At 64.6% G+C, this 18,563-nt stretch overlaps 2 protein-coding genes across 4 annotated transcripts; both read right to left on the reverse strand.

The window, feature by feature from the left end:
- Positions 1-283: 283 nt before the first annotated feature.
- On the reverse strand, positions 284-8,266 carry DPH7 (diphthamide biosynthesis 7). Of its 3 annotated transcripts, none has more exons than XM_084898593.1 (10): positions 7,724-8,266; positions 7,085-7,215; positions 6,669-6,756; positions 6,408-6,519; positions 5,404-5,596; positions 4,907-5,079; positions 2,469-2,538; positions 2,320-2,385; positions 2,028-2,200; positions 284-1,022 (listed from the first exon to the last, which is right to left on the reverse strand). In XM_084898593.1, the coding sequence occupies exons 1-10, from the start codon at positions 8,225-8,227 to the stop codon at positions 607-609; spliced, it is 1,926 nt and encodes a 641-aa protein (XP_084754719.1). In that variant the 5' UTR covers positions 8,228-8,266; the 3' UTR covers positions 284-606. The 3 variants fall into 3 exon arrangements, with proteins under 3 accessions (XP_084754719.1, XP_084754718.1, XP_084754720.1); XM_084898592.1 differs by having other exon boundaries at positions 285-1,022; positions 5,404-5,612; positions 6,409-6,519; XM_084898594.1 differs by lacking the exon at positions 6,408-6,519 and having other exon boundaries at positions 285-1,022; positions 5,404-5,612; positions 7,724-8,264.
- Positions 8,267-10,142: 1,876 nt separating this feature from the next.
- ZMYND19 (zinc finger MYND-type containing 19) lies at positions 10,143-17,032 on the reverse strand. Its single transcript, XM_084898600.1, is given in 8 exon segments — positions 10,143-10,517; positions 10,685-10,865; positions 14,381-14,521; positions 14,784-14,890; positions 15,545-15,604; positions 16,215-16,309; positions 16,312-16,330; positions 16,767-17,032. Coding segments are annotated over 8 exon segments (798 nt in total). The 5' UTR covers positions 16,818-17,032; the 3' UTR covers positions 10,143-10,373.
- Between the last annotated feature and the right edge of the window lie 1,531 nt (positions 17,033-18,563).

An 18,563-nucleotide genomic window follows, 5' to 3' on the forward strand; every position in this document is an offset into this window, starting at 1 on the left:
AGGGCACGTTTCTGGCTCAACCTCCCCCCCCCCCCCCCCCCAGTAATGCTGACGGTTTGGTGAGTTCAGCGGTGGCCCGTGCCCCTGGTGACCTTGTCTGGACATCGGGGGTCAGGAGCCCAGCTGTGTGTGCGTTTCTCGCGTGCAGCTCCCGGAAGCCAGGAGGAGGAAGCCCGAGGAGCCCACCCCGCCTTCCCCACCCACACCCCCTCCCCCTGCTGCACCCTGGCAGACAGAAGCGCCTCCGGTGCCTCAGTGCGGTGGGTGATCTTTTAAAAGTGCATGTAAAATCTCTCTGCTGATGTAGTTACTATAAACATGGCTTAAACGAGTGGGAAGAACTGAAAGTCAGATCCACAGAAGACAAGCCTGAGAGCTGGGAGAGGCCCTCCCGGCTAGAATCTCAGTATTTTGTGTTTGTTTTTAATTGATTTCAGAGGGGGAGGGAGAGATAGCAACATCAACGATGAGAATCATGGATCAGCTGCCTCCTGTACCCCCCCCCCCTCCCCGATCGAGCCCACAACCCAGGCATGTGCCCTCGGAGGGTCCGAGGCAGCTCGTTCACGGCCTGGTCTGTGTGGTCCCGAGCCGGCCGCTCCCTGCTCAGCTGCTGTCCCACCTCCAGAGGTGGAGAGCGTGGTCATAGAAGGAGCATGTGGCCAGCAGGTTGATGTCGAGGTCGGGTCTGCCCACTCTTGGGTCACAGACACGGACCTTGGTCCTTGGGCTGTGCCGCTGGCTGCCGCTGCTCCTCGCCTCTGTGGACGGCAGGCGAGGACTCTCCTTGCTCCCACTCCTGACTTCTGCGAGACTGCCAGGACAGGGAAGTCCTGGCCACTGGGCTCCGCCCTCGGCTCCCGTTCCGGCCACTAGGGGGCGGCCGGGTAAGGGCGCTGAGTGGGATGACAGCTGCTGCTCAGGCAGACGGCATAAGGTGAGCCAGGACCAGTCGGCTCCGTACAGCAGGGACCTGGGCAGCGTGTGGGACACACAAACCGTGCACATGTTCTGCTTCTTCTCTGGACAGAGACAGAACAGGAAATGCATCGTTATACTGAGCTGGTCTCTTTGACCCTGCTGATGGCCCTGCCTGCCCTCACGGCGAGCACCACGGGAGTGGGCGTGGGGTGGACAGAGGCCGGCTGACACCAGGCGCGATGCTCCATGCACCTGAGAGCACTGGGCCTGGCTGGCAGGACGTGTGCACAGCTGAGGACAAAGGAGCTGCCCGCGGAGGGCAAGGCAGGGAGAGCACGGTTCCTGGGGAGCCACAAACACGGGGACGAGGGGAAGGCCCGGGGCGTGGTGACAAGCTGGATGGTCCGTCAGCACATTCAGCTGGAAGGGTTGGAATGTGAGCAGTTTCCTGGCGGTTTCCTAAGCTGCTGTGGCAACTTGGAGGCTGGAGGTGGGACCGGGGGAGGCCAGGCCTCTCCAGAAGGCACACAGCTGCCGATGGTCAGAGTGACAGGACCAGAGAAAGAGAGGGGTCCGGCCGAGGCTGGCCGGAGCCGCTGAGGAACGCCAGGGCCACTGAGGAGATGTGAGCGCAGAGCAGTCACCAGCCGGAAAGGCCAGCACCAAAGGGTGGCCACCTCTGCCTCCCACGTGCAGGGTCAGGGCCACAGCCGTCTGAATCGCAACAGCGCTCACAAGGGCCGCACCGGCCAGGTCCGTGCTTGGCGACTCCCAGGGCCTGCCAGCACTCCCGGTGCTGCTTCCGCCCACAGGGGGAGTGGAGCAGGAGAGGAAGGGAAACACGTTGGGCGCACCTGGCCGCGCAGACCACCTTGTCCGCCGGCAGGAAGGACAAGGCAGAAGATGGGCCAAGGGTGGTTAGGAAGGTGACAAGTGCGAAGGCTCCTGGCACAGAGGTCCCCCGCAATGCAGAAGGCTCCAGAACCACCGAGCTGCTCAGGGAAGAACTGCAGCCCAAGGGCACAGTGCTTGCAACCGAGACTCCGGTGCGCTCAGAGCCGGCCTGGGGGACGCGGGGACGAGGGGGAGGAGGCGGGGGCCCTCACCTGTGGCCTGCCGGCAGTCGATGATGCTGAAGCCTCCGTGCATGCAGGCCGCCAGGAGCAGGTGGCCGTGCACCGGGTGCCACCGGAGCCGCCACACCCCGCCCTGCAGGGGCACGTCTGCGAACGGCTGCCTCATGCTCCGCGTGTCCCACAGCAGCACGTGCTCGTCATAGCTGAAACCCAACGACGGGGCCCCATGCAGGGTCGTCTCCCAGGACCGGGGGCCGTCCCCCTCCCCCACCCGCACCCCGGCCCAAGGACAGGAAGGGCGCAGGAACGGCCGCGGCCTCACCTCCCGGTGGCCAGGATGCCCTCCCGGTGGGGGTTGTTCTGGATGCTGCACACCCCCATGCCGTGTCTGTAACCAAAGGGCAAGGCCTCAGCAGGCGCGGGCAGCCCCTCCGGGAGGCGCTGTCAGCCCACCGCCGGCCCGGGGTTTACCTCTTGCTGGTGAACACCGGTGCGCTGGGGACCCTGGTGTCCCAGCCTTTCAGCAAGGCGTCGTCCCCACCTGCGGAGAGCACAGCTGACAGTGGCCTGCAGCAGCAGGTGGCGTGTCTCACAGCGGGAACCCGAGGCCGTGAGGGGAGGGGCCCCTTTTCCTGGGTTTCAGGTCAGCACCCCGCCCAGGCACCCTGAGCCACCACTGCCTTTGGACTCGGAGAGGCGCCTGCAGGGAAGAAGGGAGAGCTGGCAGCTCCGCGGCAGGCCTGACGGGGCATTCCCAGGTCCCCGTGGCGCGACTCCGAGTGAGGGCCAGCAAGCCGAGCTGCCGTGAGGGCTCCGTTACACCAGCCGAGGCCAAGCTCCGGGGCTGCCTGCACGGCCCTGGCCTTGGCGGTGACCTCCGTCACCTGCTCCTGCACGAACGGTTCCTCCTGTCACTGCTCCTCTCGCTGTCCAGCGCGCCAGGCTCCCCCCCTCTAGGCCTCCCCACAGGACCGGCTCTGTAACGGGACCCTCTGCACCGGCGCAGCACCCTGACCCCTGGCCCCATCCTTACCAGCACCTACTGCCTCGGCCCTCCTGTGCGATTGGCTAACTCAGTGGTCGGCAAACCACGGCTGAGCCACATGCGGCTTTTTGGCCCCTTGAGTTTTTTGCAAAGGCCAGCTTAGGAGGACCCTAATTAAGTTAATAACAATGGACCTACCTATATAGTTTAAATTAAAAAAACTTGGCTCTCAAAAGAAATTTCGATCGTCGTCCTATTGATATTTGGCTCTGCTGACGAATGAGTTTGCCGACCACTGTGCTAATTTACTGTCTATTTGGTGTCGGTTCTGTCCATGCCCTCCCATTAATGTGGGCTCAGTGAAGGCAGGGACTGTCCCTCCCTCACGCATGTGCCCAAGCGCCCAGAGCAGAGCTTGGCGCACAGCAGGCGCTCAGAGAACGCTCGCCGAGTAACTGGATTGGTCCTGAATGATCGACTCACTGCCCACTACACCCCTGCCCTGCGTCAGCTGAGCCGCAAGGCAGAGGGACTAACTGGAGAATGAAATGAAATCCTCGGTGTTTCTGAGGCTGTTTGAGGCCCCGCCCTGGGGGGAGGTAAGCGCGAAACACAGGATGAGCCATGACAGAGGAGACGGAGGCCGGACAGGGGAGGAGAGGGGCGGCCAGTGCCGAGACCTGAGAAGACCAACAAGGGCGGACCCGGGGGGCCGAGGAGGCAGAGGTTTCTGGTGTGGCCGCCAAACCCTGTGCTGGGGCTGGATGTTAAGAGCAGGGTGTGCCCTGACCGGTGTGGCTCAATGGATAGAGCGTTGGCCTTAGGACTGAAGGGTCCCAGGTTCAATTCCAGTCAAGGGCGTGTATTGATACTTTGGTTACAGGCATATCCCCAGTAAGGAGTGTGCAGGAGGCAGCTGATGGATGTTTCTCTCTCATCGTTGTTTCTAACACTTTATCCTTCTCCCTTCCTCTCTGTAAAAAATCAATAGAATATATTTTTTTCAAAAAAAGCAGAGTGCTCGCTTTGGCCGCACTTATACTAAATGAAGACGATATAGAGATTAGCATGGCCCCTGCATAAGGATGACACCCAAATTCATGAAGTGTTCCACATTTTTAAAGAGAGAGGAGCAGGGGTGCCATCTGACACGGTGGGGCTCCGCGGCGCCCTCTGGAGGAGGGCCGAGGGCAGGTGTCTCCAGCAGGGACAGTGCCTGCGCTCAGGAGAGCCACCTGCTGAGTGAGGACAGAGGCAGAAGGCAGGGTGGAGAGCGGAAGGGGAGCCCGGATCCAGACCCAGGGTCGCATGCCAAATGCTGTGAGGGGCCAAGCAAGATGGGCCGAAGGGGCCGCTGGCCTGGGGGCCGTGACCAGAACCTTGGCAGGAGCGGTCTGGTGGAGGCGAGCCCGCCCAGCCTCCCGGTCTGACCGAAGAGCCCGCTCCTCCCCGCCAGGGACAGAGCAGGAGCAGGTGGGACCTCTGCCTCCTGCAGGGGCAGCGGCTCCTCACCTGTCCCCTCAGAGACCAAGGCCGCCCCTCCGCGGGGAGAACCCTGCCTGGGCCAGAGGCTGGACCGGCCACAGCTCCCTCCTCGTCCCCAAGTCGCAGCACCAGGAAGCTGACCCCTCTCTCCCACCCCCTTTCCCTCAGGAAGGCAAACCCCCACAAAGGCAGCAGCAGCCTGAAATCCAGCCCCGAGCCCCCGGGACCCACAAGCACCGGCCATGCTGGGGCCCTGCCGACGGCGCAGACAGCTCAGCAGGGCAGGGCTCCCGCAGATCCTGCAGCGGGCGCCGCTGAGCTGAGAGGTGGGGGGCAGCCACAGCTCCCGCCCCGGAAAGCGCATTCTGCACACGAGGTCTCCGGTCCCAGCGAGGCCAGGGTCGGAGAGGGAAGGGTGACGCCGGCGCAGGACACCCACCGGAGTACACCACGTCCGTCTGCCAGTAATTGAAAGCCGCGATCCAGGCCTCGAACTGGTGCGCCTGCCAGGCGGCCACCTCGTGCAGCTGGGACCCCGCCTCGCCCAGCTGGAGCAGGTGCAGCTGGCCCCGGGAGTCGCTGCTGATGATCTTTAAGGGCTGATGACTGTCCCTGGACACGGGAGCAACGGAGAACCCGGTGAACGTCACTCAGACCCACCTCATCGCCTCTCCAGGGGCCCAAGCAAACCCCCGGCGGCTCTGCCTGGGCCTGGCACGTGGGCAGGTGTGTAAGCAGCTTGCCTGGGCACCTGCAGAGCGGCGCTCCCACTCAGCCTGTGGAGGTCAGTCCCTGTCACCCGCTCCGGACGGAGACACCACCCTTAGCTAGAAGGCTGGGATTTCTGTCCTGGGGGGCGGGGGGGCTGGCATGGCACCCCAGGTCCAGGGGCCGCGGCCGGGGAAGCACGGGGAAGAACGAAGACGGGGCCCTCACCTTCCCGCCTTCCCGGTGGACCAATCCAGGGACAAGGCCAGGCCCTGCTTGCTCAGGGCAAAGCTGGCGAGCGGCTGCAGGCGGTAGGCGGTCTCCTGGGACACAGACGGCTGCAAGGGCTGCCGGGGAACCTGGAGGGCAGCCCCCGGCTCCGGCCGCCGCCCCCTCTCGCCCTCCTTCGCTCCCGGGGGACCCAACAGCTCATACACCTGCAGGAGGAAGTCCCAGCCACGAGTGACCTCGGGGAAGCAGGCATGGCGCTCAGCCCCTCGCTGCCCGTCCCCCGCTCCCCCCACGGGCTCGGAAGGCCCTGGTGGCCGCCCTCAGCTCCCCGGGCTGCTGGGTCTTCAGAGACAGAGACAACAGACACTTCCCCCTGGTTTCCTTTCCAGAAGCCACGACTGGCTGCTGAAGCACTGTCTCTCCTAACACCTTCGGAGGTTTCATTACGCGACCTGGACCCGCTTAACCCTCCCACAGCGGCTCCGGGTTTACGGCTGCTGCCTCGATCCCAGCCCTGGCCCTCCATCCGGTCCCGGGGCCCCGTCTTCTCCCTTGTTCCCAGGACAAGCCGCTCCTTCCCGCGGCCGGAGCAAGGCCTCTCCACACAGCCCTCCGCTGCCTCCCGCCGCAGATCCTGTGTGCTCCAGAGCAGGCATGGCCTTGGCGGGGGCTGTCCCCTCCTCTCCCCTCCCCTCCCGGCTCCCAAGGATGAGGGCTGTGATCATGTGCTCTCCCAACCGTCACTGAGAAGGGCAGGTCCCACGTAAGAAAGTCTCTGCTGCCCGGCCAGTGTGGCTCAATGGTTGAGCGGCGACCTATAAACCAGGTCACGGGTGTGGGCTCGATCCCCAGGGGGGGGCGTGCAGGAGACAGCTGATCAGTAACTCTCTCTCACCTCTGGGGTTCCTCCCTCTCTCCCCCTCTCCCTTCCTCTCTGAAATCAATAAGAATACATTGTAAAAAAAAAAAAAAAAAAAGGACGGTGGTCCAGGCTCTCCTTACAGAAGTCCTTTCCGAGCCGTCGACAGCTAAGCCAGCAGCCCGCTGCTTCAGTCCTTTTGCGATGACACACACGGGACCTCCTATCAGAGGGAGAGGCCGAACCCTGCCCACCTGCGGGGAAGAACCCGACACTTTAAAACGGGCCGCGGCTGCCCCGGACCGCTGCGCGTGGGACTTCCCTGCACAGAGACCACCCCAGGGAGACGTGCCCCTGAAACCCTCTCCGTAGGGTCCCCTCCAGCCCGTCCCCGGCCACTGACCTTGGATCTCAGCAGCTGGTATAGCCCTATGAGCCCATCGGCACAGGCCACAGCCAAGAGGGCGTGGCCGGCCACCGGGATGTGGCACCTGAGGGGAGAGTCCACGTGCCAGTCAGGACAGGGGCGCAGGATGGCACAAAGCACCCCAGGAACTCGCCGTTCACAGGGGAGCCCCTACGCTGCTTTGGATCCCCAGCGTACACACCCTCACACCAGCACCACTCTCAGAACGGGGCTGACTCCGGGGCTGGGAGACTGACAAAGGACACGGACCCCAGGCTGCATCACCCCGCGAGTGCCCGCAGGCGGGAGGGCGGTGAAGAGCCGAGCTGCTCCGAGGCGACGGAATGCTGCCGGCATCAGGCTCCCTGCCAGTGACGCGATTCCAGGCCGTGGGGCTGCTGGCGGGTCCGTACCATTTCATGTCCAGGATGGCAGACGTGTCTCGTCTTTGAATCTCAGTCACCGAGCAAGCAGAGGGGCCACTGCAGCTGTACAGGTAGAGGCGGCCCAAGCGGGCCTGAGGCTCAGGAACGTCCTCTTTGCTCTGCAAAAGATGCAGGTGTCCAGGTGACCCTGACAGAGGCTGACGGTGGGGCAGGGAGCGAGGGAGAGGGCTGCCGGGCAATGCGCGGGCCCAGCTCAGAGCCTCCCTCCACACCAGCCCACAGGGGCCAGCGCTGCTCAGGGCCGCACAGGGCAGGCCGGCTGGGGCCTGTGCTCCAGCGCCAGCGGTCACCCCTCAGGGTCGCGGTTTGGGCCCACATGTCTGCCCCCACAGACTGGGTGCAGTCCCCACACAGCCGCGTTTTCTCTTCACATCAGCTGGAGCCACGCCGCAACCAGAAGGCCTTCAGCCTCAGAGATCTGCCCCCGGGCCCCAGGCCGACGCCGCCCCGCCCCCGTGGGCCCAGGGGCGGCTGTCTCAGCGCTGCGGCCGCAGACCGGGGAGGTGCGGCCGTGGGGCGGGGGCGGGGGCCGGGGTGGCTCTGCCCCCCAGACCCCCGGCGCGGGCCACCCGCCCGGGACCGCGACAGCCCCAGGGCCGCCCGCACCTGGCTCTCCGGCTCCCGCAGCTGGTAGGTGCCGCAGGCCAGCAGGTGCCGGTAGCCCTCCAGCGGGCACCACTCCACCGAGTCCGCCGTGAACTCCGTGTCCAGCGCCTGCAGCAGCTGCGCGGGCCCGCCCGGCCCCCCGGCCCCGGCCGCGGCGCTGTGGACGGATGACGAGGCCAGCTTGCGCGCCCGGGAGGGGCCGAGGCCGGGGCGACGGGATCTGCGGCAGGAACCCAAGCGCGAAAGGAGCGCCCGCGCCGCCGCACGGGTAGGTACTAGCTCCCCTTCCGCAGTGGCCTCCCTCCCGACTCCTTCCGGCGTGCAGGGGAGGGACTTCCGGCCGCAGTTGCCGCCCCCTTCTAAGGCCGAGCTCTTGCGCCCCCTCCCGCCAGGCGGACCTCGGCGGGCGCCACGTGCCAGGGCGCGCCCCTTGCCTGGGGTTTGACAGGACAGCTGGGCCCATGAGGGCAGCGGAGAAGGGAAGTGTGCAAAGGGCCTCCACATGCGTGCAGCGGAGTCCAGGCTGGAAGGAGCTGGGCCTCGGCTGCCCTCCTTCCCTCCTGCCCACCCAGGAAGGCGGGCGGCCCAGCAGGAGAGGACACAGGCACTCCTGGAGGTGCCACAGGAGCCAGGCCCTCCGCAGCAGGTGCAGGGGCCTGGAGAACATCCAGTGTCCAGGGAGGGCAGGGGTCCCCCGCCACTTAGATTCAGCATATAAAGGAGTGGCCAGCACAGCCTCGGTCAGACCCGGGGCTACAGGACGCTGACACCGCTGAAGAAAGGAGGACTGGGAACAGTCGTGGACTCTGCCCCAAAGAGAGATGTTTTCCACCCGCCACATTCCCAACAGGTCAAAAACAGGCCCCACGGTGAACGGACCTGCTGAATGTTGGACTTCCTAGATGCTCAGCTGTGTGGCTACAAAGATCAAGAGGTTGGGCTGGGTACCAGGCAGCAGACAAGGGAAGCTAGTGAGTCTGTGGACCAACAGCACCTCTCCAGACGCCATGGCGGTGACATGAGCACAGGGAAGGAACTGCTGCAGGGCCAACTGTAGGCCAAGGCCACGCTCCCAGCTCAGCCCAGGGCTGGGACGCTGCCTCTTGTGGCACCAGCTCCATGGCCGACAGCGACCCCGCGGTCAAGGCTATGCCCGAAGCACCACGGGACACATAGGAAGCAGCCGAGTGTCAGGACCCAGTGGGCACTGTGGTCAGCAGATTGGCACGTCCCTTCCAATGCGTTTTCTGATGGATGGCTGACTGCAGAGCAACGTGCTGGTCAGGGGATGTAGGCCGGCTGGAGGACCAACCTGGCCACTCCCCACAGGACAGGCAGAACCCGCAGCCGCAGCCTGGTGCCTCCTTGCCCAGGAGCCTGTTTGAAAGCAGCCGTTGAGCACTCAGGGCCCCACCCCCAACTGTCCGGGCCAGAACTGGCCTCTGGACGCAGAGTCACCGGGAATGTCCCGAGAGCTCAAGCCAGCTGTAGGGACAACTCTCTCTCAGGATCACACACGTCACCGTCCCCAATAGCGGAGCCCATCACTGCTCATCCCAGGGCCTGGAGGGACCTGAACAGACCGCCCGTGGGGCAAAACTCGGACCCAGAAAATACCCACGCCTGACCGCTGGCCAAGGAGCTTCTGGCCAAACAAGTGTGTGGGAATGCGAGTCCTCTCCCGTCCAGAAAACCCTCCTTCAGGGTGCGAACAGAGCCCTCCTGTTCCTGCCTGCTCCCCGGGACTCTGCACGGGACACCACGCATGCAAAGGAGCAGCGGGAAGCTCAGCAGAGAACAGGCCAGCATGGGCCGCCCAGCCAGGCCACGGTGAGCACAGAAGAGCTGGCATGGAGAGTAGCAGGAACTCCAGGGCCGGGGCTGCCCAGTCATCCTCCCAGCCAGATGCCAACCACACAGCCCAGCTCCCTGCCCCGGGGTGGCTGTGCAGGGTGCTGCCGGGTGGCCCAGCACTCGGACATCTGTGGCTCCAGGGAGGCGGAGGCCCAGCACGGTGTGGGGAGCAGAGCTCCCGTCCTCCAGGTCGCTGTTCACAGGCAGGGCCCCAGGGAGTCCAGGCGAGAACGTCACAGCTGGGCTGCGATCTCCGGGCCGCTCCACGCCACAGGCCAGGGGCCTGGGCTCACTCCTGGGAGAAGCCCGGGATCGCAGCAGCCCCCACCCCAGGGCCCGGCCCCGCAGAAACAGGCTCAGCGGAAAGGAGGAGCGCAGAGCAGGTGCTGGGTGACTGCCCTTTACTTTCCGTGTGGACGCCACACCGAGGCCGCGCTCCTGGCGGCTCCTCTCTGTGACAGTCAGACCCGTGGCCTGACCGTCTGCTGCTTGAGGATGACAGCAAATGATTCTATTTGTAACTCCTAACCCCCCACGGCCTCCCCCCCAAAAAACTGTACATGAGTTTACAAACATATTAACATATAAATAATGAGAAGCATCCTGGCGGGAGCCTCCCAGCTGTCCTGCTGCAGGGAGCACTTCCAGGGGAGCGCTGGCCCCGCCAAGTGCCCACAACCAGGGCTGCCGCCGCCGCTCCGGGCGCTGCCGGCTTCTTCCACACCGGGCTCAACCACCACCGTGTCCGCGGTGTCCAGGGCGGGCCTGGAGCCGCAGCCGAGCTGCCGCTGCCCAGTCATCGCTCCGGCTCGAGCTCGTGCTGGAAGGGGCGCCGCTTCTCCCGACAGTGCTTCTTGTGGGCGGGCCAGTCCTTCTGCTGGCACTGCGAGCCGCAGTACCGCGCCACCTGGCAGCGCCCGCAGATGTTGAACTCCCGGAGCTGAAAGCACAGAGCAGGTGACCTCAGTCCTGCGGAGAACTACGTCCGATGGGAGGCCGAGGCCCCGGCCCCGGCCCCGGCCCCGGCCCCAGCCCCAGCCCCGGCCCCGGCCCCAGCCCCGCAGCTGCAGGGCCCGAGCCCGAGGGGACGGAGCGGAGCGGACGTACCTGCTTCTCGATCATGGTGCAGGGCGGGTAGTGGCACTCATAGTAGGTGCAGGAGCTCTCCTCCTCCTCCACCACGTCCCCGTTGGCGTTGTAGTACCGCGTGGCGCTCAGCGCGGGGAACTGCTCCTCGATGGGGTCCGTGGGCAGCTGCTGGATGGCGAGCCAGTACAAGCTCTGCTCCCTGAAGGAGAAGGGGCCCAGCTCTAGGACAGAGGATGATGCAGGACCCAGGACAGCCACCCCCATTTCTGTCCTGGCAACTGGACGTGGCCCACCCGCACTGTGGGCTCATCCCCACTGACACCTACTCTGTAGCCTTGGTCTCCCCGCTGACAGGCGCAGAGCAGGGCTGGGTCTCCCGCACCCGGCGCCAGGGACACGGCAGGCACGGGACTTGCCTCAGGACTCCACCACGGCGCCACCTGAGCCAGCAGCAGTCCCCTCCCTGCTCAGGGCCCCAGCAGCGCCTGCTCCGCCGCCGGTCTGCGCCTCCTCCCCTCGGTGCTGTGCTGCCCGCACCCTTCCACCCGGTCCGTGTGAGGACAGCAGGGCTGCAACTGAGGGCTCCGATGAGGCGCCCTGACAGGCAGCACCGTGGCCTTCCAGGAAGTTTAACCCCAGGCCTGTGGGGACTTGGGTAAAAGAGGGAAAGGAGCCCGGCTGGTGTGGCTCAGTGGCTGAGCGTCGACCCAGGAACCAAGAGGTCACTGGTTCAATTCCCCGTCAGAGCACATGCCTGGATTATGGGCTCCATCCCCAGTGTGGGGTGTGCAGGAGGCAGCCGATCCATGGTTCTCTCTCATCGTTGATATTTCTCCCTCTCCTTGTATCTTTGTAAAAAATCAATGAAAATATTTTTTTAAAAAGAGGAATGGGAAGGGTCACCCTCACCCAATACCATACACAAAAACTACCGTGTTTCCCCGAAAATATGACATCCTTTGAAAATAAGACCTAGCGCATGGAAAGATAAGACATCCCCTGAAAATAAGACCTAGCGCAACTTTGGGAGAAAAAATTAATATAAGACACTGTCTTATTTTTGGGGAAACAGGGTAACTCAAAATGAACCAAGGACCTAAAAATAAGACCTCAAACACAAGGTCTCTCTGAAGCAAACCCAGCCGAAGCCGATTTGGCTCAGTGGTAGAGCGTCCGTCTGCGGACTGAAAGGTCCCAGGATCGATTCCGGTCAAGGGCATGTACCTTGGTTGCGGGTACATCCCCAGTGGGGGGTGTGCAAGAGGCAGCTGATCAATGATTCTCTCATCGATGTTTCTAACTCTCTATCCCTCTCCCTTCCCCTCTGTAAAAAATCAATAAAGTATTAAAAAGAAAAAAAAAAGCAGCAGCAGCAAACCCAGGACAAAAGCTGCCCTACACTGGGCCTGGCCACGATTTCCTGGGCATGCCGCCGAGCCACAGGTGACAGAGGAAACAGACGTGTGGACCTCACACAATTTAAGCTGTTGTGCATCAAAATACTGTCCAGAGTAAAAAGGTAACCCAGAAAATGAGGGGAAAGATTTGCAAGCCAAGATGTGATAACGGTTACAGAGTACATAAAGGTCAGTACAATGCAACAAGATAACACAACTTAAAGACAGGACTGCTACACATTCTCCAGACACACAAATGGCCCAACGCCCACGAGGACATGCTCAACATCCCCAGTGGGCAGGAAAAAGCAAACTACAATGAGTCAACACACACAGTGACGGCTGCTGTTAAACAAACTAAACTAAGTGCTGAGGGAATGTGGAGGGGGCCTGGGCACCGTGTACCGTCCGGCGGGGAGCCATTGGGGAACTGTCTGAGGGCCCTCAGAAAATCACCAATAGGACCCGCAATCTGACTCCGGGGACACGCCCACAAGAACTGACAGGGGGTGCTGACGGGGGTCTGCACACCCACTCACAGCAGCATCGCTCCCCACGCTGGAACGAGCAGCCACCCAGTGCCGCCGCCTGACGAAGGATAAGGAGCACGTGGTGGACACAGGGGGCTGGTCGGCCTTAGGAGGAGGGACCGGAGCAGCAGACCCTTCGCTGGTGACAGGGGGTTAGGGGGCCTGCTGGGTCGGGGAGGGCAGGTCCCGCATGGACACCGCACACACGTGCTCACTGGCCCCGGGGACCTGTGGCGGCAGCCCTGCTCCTTCGGTTCTGTTGGTGGAACAGCCGTCCATCCCAGCGCCCGGGGAGAAACGTGAGCTAACGCAGCTCACTGGTGACCCAGACCTGCGAGGCCTCGGGGACCTGCCGGGGGACAGCGCGTCTGCCGCTCTGGTGGCCGCGCCAATCAGTGCCCGATCGCTGCTTCAGCCAAACTTGGGCCTTGTTTTTGTCACTTTCTTTTCTTTTTAAAACGTATGTTTATTGAGTTCAGAGAGGAAGGGAGAGGGAGACATAGAAACACAATGATGAGAGAGAATCATTGATTGGCTGCCTCCTGCATGACCCCTACTGGGGATCAAGCCTGCCCCAGGCATGTGCCCTTGACTGGAATCAAACCTGAAACCCTTAAGTCCCCACACCCACACTCTACCCACTGAGCCACACCAGCCAGGGCACTTCTTTCTTTTTTGTTTTTAATGTATTGATTTCAAAGAGAGACAGGAAGGAGGAGAGAGAGACACCCATGTCTTGTTCCACTTATTTGTGCATTCATTGGTTGATTCTTGTATTTGCTCTGAGCAGGGGCCAACCCTGGAAACTTGCATCTCACACCAATGCTCTAACCCAGCGATCGCCAACCTCTCAGACCTCACGAGCCACCGGTTGGCGACCACTGCTCTAAGCAGCGGACCTACCAGCCAGGGTCCGTCACATTCAACCAGAAATGCAGGAGGACGAGGATTACATGGGCTCCGCCCAGCCCTGCCCCTCCGTGCTGAACGCCTGGGAGGAAGGCACGGGGTGCAGGCACGTCTGAGAGCCTGGGACCACCCGACACGTGGCCTCTGAACCCGCTGCTCAGGCTCCAGCAAGACCGTGAGGATGACAACTGGCAGTTCACCCGTCTCCGTCTGCCAAGATCCCGGGAAACACTGACCCGTCCAACCTCCCTGACGTCTGACTGCTGGGAGTCACCACCACCGTCGGGGACAGCTGCCCAGAGGCCCGAGGGCACGCAGAAGCCCGTGGGGGCCCTCCGAGCCTGGAATGCATGTGGCCAGAGACACCCTGGCCTGTCAGCTCCAGCCCCGTCCTGCTGCTGGTCCCCCGCTCGTCCCAGGGGCTCCTCGAAGCTCCGAGCTGGGCGCCCCCGGGCCGCAGGAACGGCCTCAGAGCGGCCTTCCCACCGGCGGGTGCCTGTGCTGAGCACAAGCGCTGTTTGCAGGACTCAGTGGAGACCAACCTCCGATCCACGTGGCCTGCTCCCTCACCCACTGCGTCAGTGTTGGGCACGGAGCAGGACAAAAAGACCTGTGTGCAGGAGCTGGACACCTCCCCTGCCTCGGGGACGGGGACAAGTGCTACCGCCTGCAGGCATCCAGCCTAGACGGCCCTGCTCCTGACGGAGCCATCATCGATGACCCCCCCAAAGAGAAGCACCAGGACCTCCCCCGCCTCCCAGAACAGAGGCCCACACGTCCAGGGACAACAGCAGGTCCCCGAACCACAGCAGCATCGGGCAGCGGGGAACGTGGCCCGGTGTGAGCAGCAGTCCTCAGCGCCTGCAGCGAAGACCCACCTCTGTTTGCTGGAGGTCTCCTCCGCTTTGGGCCGCCAGCCCCACGGCACCAGCTGCAGGTTGTCCAGGCGATTGTCCACGGTCACCGCGTTGAGATGCACGACCTGGAAGCCGGGGGCGATGCCGCCCCTGTGCCGCTCCCTAGAAACAGGCACTCTTGGACCCGCCTCCACAGCCCAGCCAGCGTCCGCCACGCCCTGCACTGCCCGCACACTGACTGAGGGCACACCGGGAGTCAGGGTGCCCAGGGGACACCCCCTCCCCGGCGGCCTGCTGGTGCCACAGCACGCCGCCACTCCTTGGAGTTGGCCGAGGGCACAGAGCACGAGGGGGCCGCCCTGGCTCCTGTGCCCCAGGGTTCGTGCAGGACCCAGGGGGGAGCAAGCAGCCCGGTAACACTCACCACAGCAGCTCATGCAGAAGCCTGCCTGAGCCCCTTCCTCGGTTCTTGTCGAAGGCGTAAGCGAATATCTTAGCACCATTTCCATCGGCATCCACCTCCATCCTGGCCTGAGAAGGAAAAGGTACAGGTCTGCTAAGGAGCCTCCGACGCGCAGCAACCGTTCAGATCCCCTTAGAGACACCAAGCGCCGTGAACAGGCAGCTGGGACCCTGGGAGGCCCGGTGTCCCCAGCCCCTGCATTTGAGCGCGACAGGCAGCAGCACCGTGGACAGGGAGAGGAGCTGCCCTCGTCTCACAGAAGCCACCACCAGTGAGGGCACCGGCACCAGCAGCTGCTGCAGGCGCGAGGAGCGGGGATGAGAGCGTGGGGAGTCCCCGAGGATTTCCCGGAGGGAGGAGCGGTGGGGGCCTGGGGCCTGGGGCCTGAACAGAAGCTGGTCAAGCAGCCACAGTGGAAGGCAGGGGCGCCAGGAAGAAGAGAGGAAGGAGCACTGGGCACCGGGAGGGACAGGGCCCAGGCCATGGGGGGTGGGGGACAGCCTCCTAAGGAACCAGGGCTCAAAAGTTGAATTCAGTCATGGATGTGGCACAACTGGTCTCTCCTCGGGAAGAGGAGCGATCAGGGTGGCCACTGGGAGGAGGAGTGCCACAGAGGCAGCGCTGAGACCGAGCTCTGCAGGGAGCTCCCGGCCCTCCCCTGGGGAGGAAGCCATCCCTCCCGGCCCGGCCCACCCCAAGGGCTGGGAAGGGGGCGCCCTCACCTCGAAGGAGTAGCCCTCCACCAGCGGGATGTCCTGCTCGTCTATCAGCGTGTACTTGGTCTACAAATCAACCACATTTCACACGTTACATGCGGGACGGGCAAGGTACTGGTGACAGGCAGGCACGGACCAGCCCCCTCAGGAGCCAGAGATCGGCAGGCGCGGGCGGTCTGCCACAGGCAGCAGGTAGCCGTGCCAGGGCTGCCGTCCCCCCGAGGCCGCACCAGAGGAGCGGGCATCGGGCTGCGCTTGCCACCCGCACGAGGCTACCCATCCGACCTGCCACCAAGCTGGCCAACCTCGACGCTGTGCCGTCTCAGGTGTCAATAAGCCTAGTCCGGCACGGCTTCCCCGGAGCAGAGGAAGGGGGCGGGACTGAGGCAGAATATCCAGAAGGTTTCGATTAACGTTCATTTCTTAAGCCGGGCAGCCGGCGCACAGCTGCCCAGGGAATTGACCTTTTTACTTTCCGCTCCGAGGAAAAGGTCTGAAGGCTCCTGCGTGCCGCTGGGCGCTGGGTCAGGAGGGCCTCGGGGCTGCGGGGCGCCCACCCTTCCCTAGGTCGGAGGCCACGCCTCTTGCAGGCCCGGCGGGCGGGCAGCAGCAGCCCCCACAGGGCCGGCTCGCTCTGGCTCGGGAAGCCGCTCCCGAGGGTCTGCGTCCGTGTTACCTTCGTCTGACTGCCTCTGCTCCTCTCCCACCCGAAGCTTCCGCCGCTGGCGATGGGAACAGGGTTCCCATCCAGGGTACGGTCCGGGGCTGGTCAGCGGCACGGCCGGCCGGCTCCTGGAAACAGCCAAGCCTCAATGCCCACAGGTGCCAGGAGCCCCGGCCTCGGCCCCGCGGAGGGCGGGCCCGGGCGGGAGAGCAGCAGAGGGAGGCCTGGCCGCGTGAAACCCGTGCGAGGCGCCACCGGACCCGCAGGCGCGGCGCGGCGCGCACACACCGGCCTCCGCAGGGGCGAGCCAGCGCGCCGCCTCGGAAGGGCGCTGCGGTCCCCGCGCCGCAGGTGCCGCCGGGCCGCCTCCTCCCGGGCCGCGGCGCACGCCCGGGCCCCAGGCCGCGGCCCAAGGAGGGTGCCCCGCGGGGACACGCCGCCGGCCCGCCGCCGCCCGCACAACCGCCGGGCCGGCGCCCCCGGCCAGGCCCCGCGGCCCCGGCCGGCCCGGCCCCACGCCCCGACGCCGCGCCCACCGGCCCGCCCCCGGCCCGCGCCGCTCACCTTCCCGGCCACCCGGCCGAGCCGCACGATGCCCAGTTTGAAGTCGGTCATGGCCAGGCCTGCGCTCGCCGGCGGCGCCGCTCCCTGGGGAGGTGCCGGGCCGGGGCGGGGCCGCGGCGCGCCGAGCGAGCCGGGCGGGCGGGCGGGCCGGGGTCGGGTCCGGGCCGCCGGGCGGGACGAGGCCGGGCCGGGACCAGGCCGCCTCAGCCGCCGCCTCGAGCCCGCCGGACCTGCCACGCGCCGCCGCCGCCGCCGCGCGCACCACCGCGAGCGGAGACGAGGGCGGGGCGCGGCGCGGACACACCCCCGCCCGCCGCCTGCCGGCCAATAGGGGGGCGCGCCCTGCACCAGCCGGCGCGCGCCGCTCCGCCGCGGCCAACGGGGAGCCGGCCAGTGCGCAGGCGCGCCGCGCAGCGGGGCGAGCGCGGGGGAGGGGCGCGGCAGGGGGCGGGGCCTGCGCGGCCGCCCCGCGACGTCAGTTTCGCGGGAAGCTTTGTGCCGGCACCGGCTCTCTCGCCGCCCGCGACCCCGCGCTTTACCCCGGACCGCGCGCCCCGCCCCCGCGACGCCCCGGTCCCCGCGCGGCTCCCGGCGCTGCGCCCCCGGCTGTCTCAGGGCCGTGGTCCGGGCGCTGGGCTCGCCGCGGCTCCCGTACACGGCCCTCGGTCCAGGGCAGCGGGCAGGGGCGGGATCGGGGTGAGCGCGGGGCCCAGGTGCCCGGCCGCCGAGAAGCAAGGCCAATCCAGATCAGCCCAGCGGAGGGCCTCCTCCCCCTGCCTTGTCCCTTCCGCTCGGGGCCTGTTCGGGACCAGGCGGCCGGCTCCCAACCCCAGGCTGCACCAGCGTCCCGGGCCGCAGGCTCCCTAACCGGGTGGGCGATGTCCCGGGCGCAGACAGCTTGCTCCAGGTACTCCTCACCTCCTGGCAACCACTCCAGCTTGGCCGTGGCCCCCAGGACACACACACACACAGCGCACACATTGAAAGCGCCTGCTCCTGTTCCAGCGGGGAAGGCAGGGAAGCCCGTGGAGAGAGTTATGTGCGGAGTGAGGCGGCCGTACCTGCCGCGGGGGAACGCGTAGGTCAGCTTTAGAGACTGGGGGTCCTGGTGAAGGTGGGGAGCAGAGCAGGCCTGACCCACAAGTCAGTGGAAGGAGAAAGCATGCGTCATGGCATCACACAGGGAGCGCATTCCAGGCAGTGGGATGAGGCGCTGCAGAGGCCCGGAGCTGGGGACATTCCTGGCATGTTTGAAAACGGAGGTGGCCGCCCGGCTGGTGTCGCTCAGTGGGTTGAGCATCATCTTATGCACCAATGGTCACCTGTTCAATTCCCGGTCATGTCAGGGCACATGCCTGCATTGCTGCTCCGTGTGTGTGTGTGGGGGGGGCAGGGGGTAGCCTGGGATGTTTCTGTCTCTCCCTCTCTAAAATCAATGGAAACATATTTAATAAAAAAATAGCCGAAACTGGTTTGGCTCAGTGGTAGATCGTCGGTCTGTGGACTGAAAGGTCCCGGTTCAATTCCGGTCAAGGGCATGTACCTTGGTTGTGGGCACATCCCCAGTAGGGGGTGTGAAAGAGGCAGCTGGTCGATGTTTCTCTCTCATAGACCTTTCTAGCTCTCTAGCTCCCTTCCTCTCTGTAAAAATCCAATAAAATATATTTAATAAATAAATAAATAAAAGAAAATGGAGGTGGCTATTGTGACCAGACTGGGGTGCAGGAGGAGCAACAGGCTCTTTGACTTTTACCAGGAAGAAGGGAGGACGCCATGACACACCTATCACATGGTTAT

This window comes from Pipistrellus hanaki, assembly GCF_964339955.1.
Source record: "Pipistrellus hanaki genome assembly, chromosome: 11".
In the NCBI taxonomy this organism is placed as follows: domain Eukaryota; kingdom Metazoa; phylum Chordata; class Mammalia; order Chiroptera; family Vespertilionidae; genus Pipistrellus; species Pipistrellus hanaki.

Bases quoted from the DNA above. Each gene is read 5' to 3' on its own strand.
- DPH7 (XM_084898592.1), bottom strand. From the start codon at position 8,227: ATGTGGAGGCCCTTTGCACACTTCCCTTCTCCGCTGCCCTCATGGGCC. The intron at 5,613-6,408 runs GTAAGGAGAGCC...TTCCTCCTGCAG, and splicing joins ACGGCTCGGAAAGGACTTCT to GTGTATGAGCTGTTGGGTCC. The intron at 5,080-5,403 runs GTGAGGGCCCCG...TCCCGTGTCCAG, and splicing joins TCCACCGGGAAGGCGGGAAG to GGACAGTCATCAGCCCTTAA.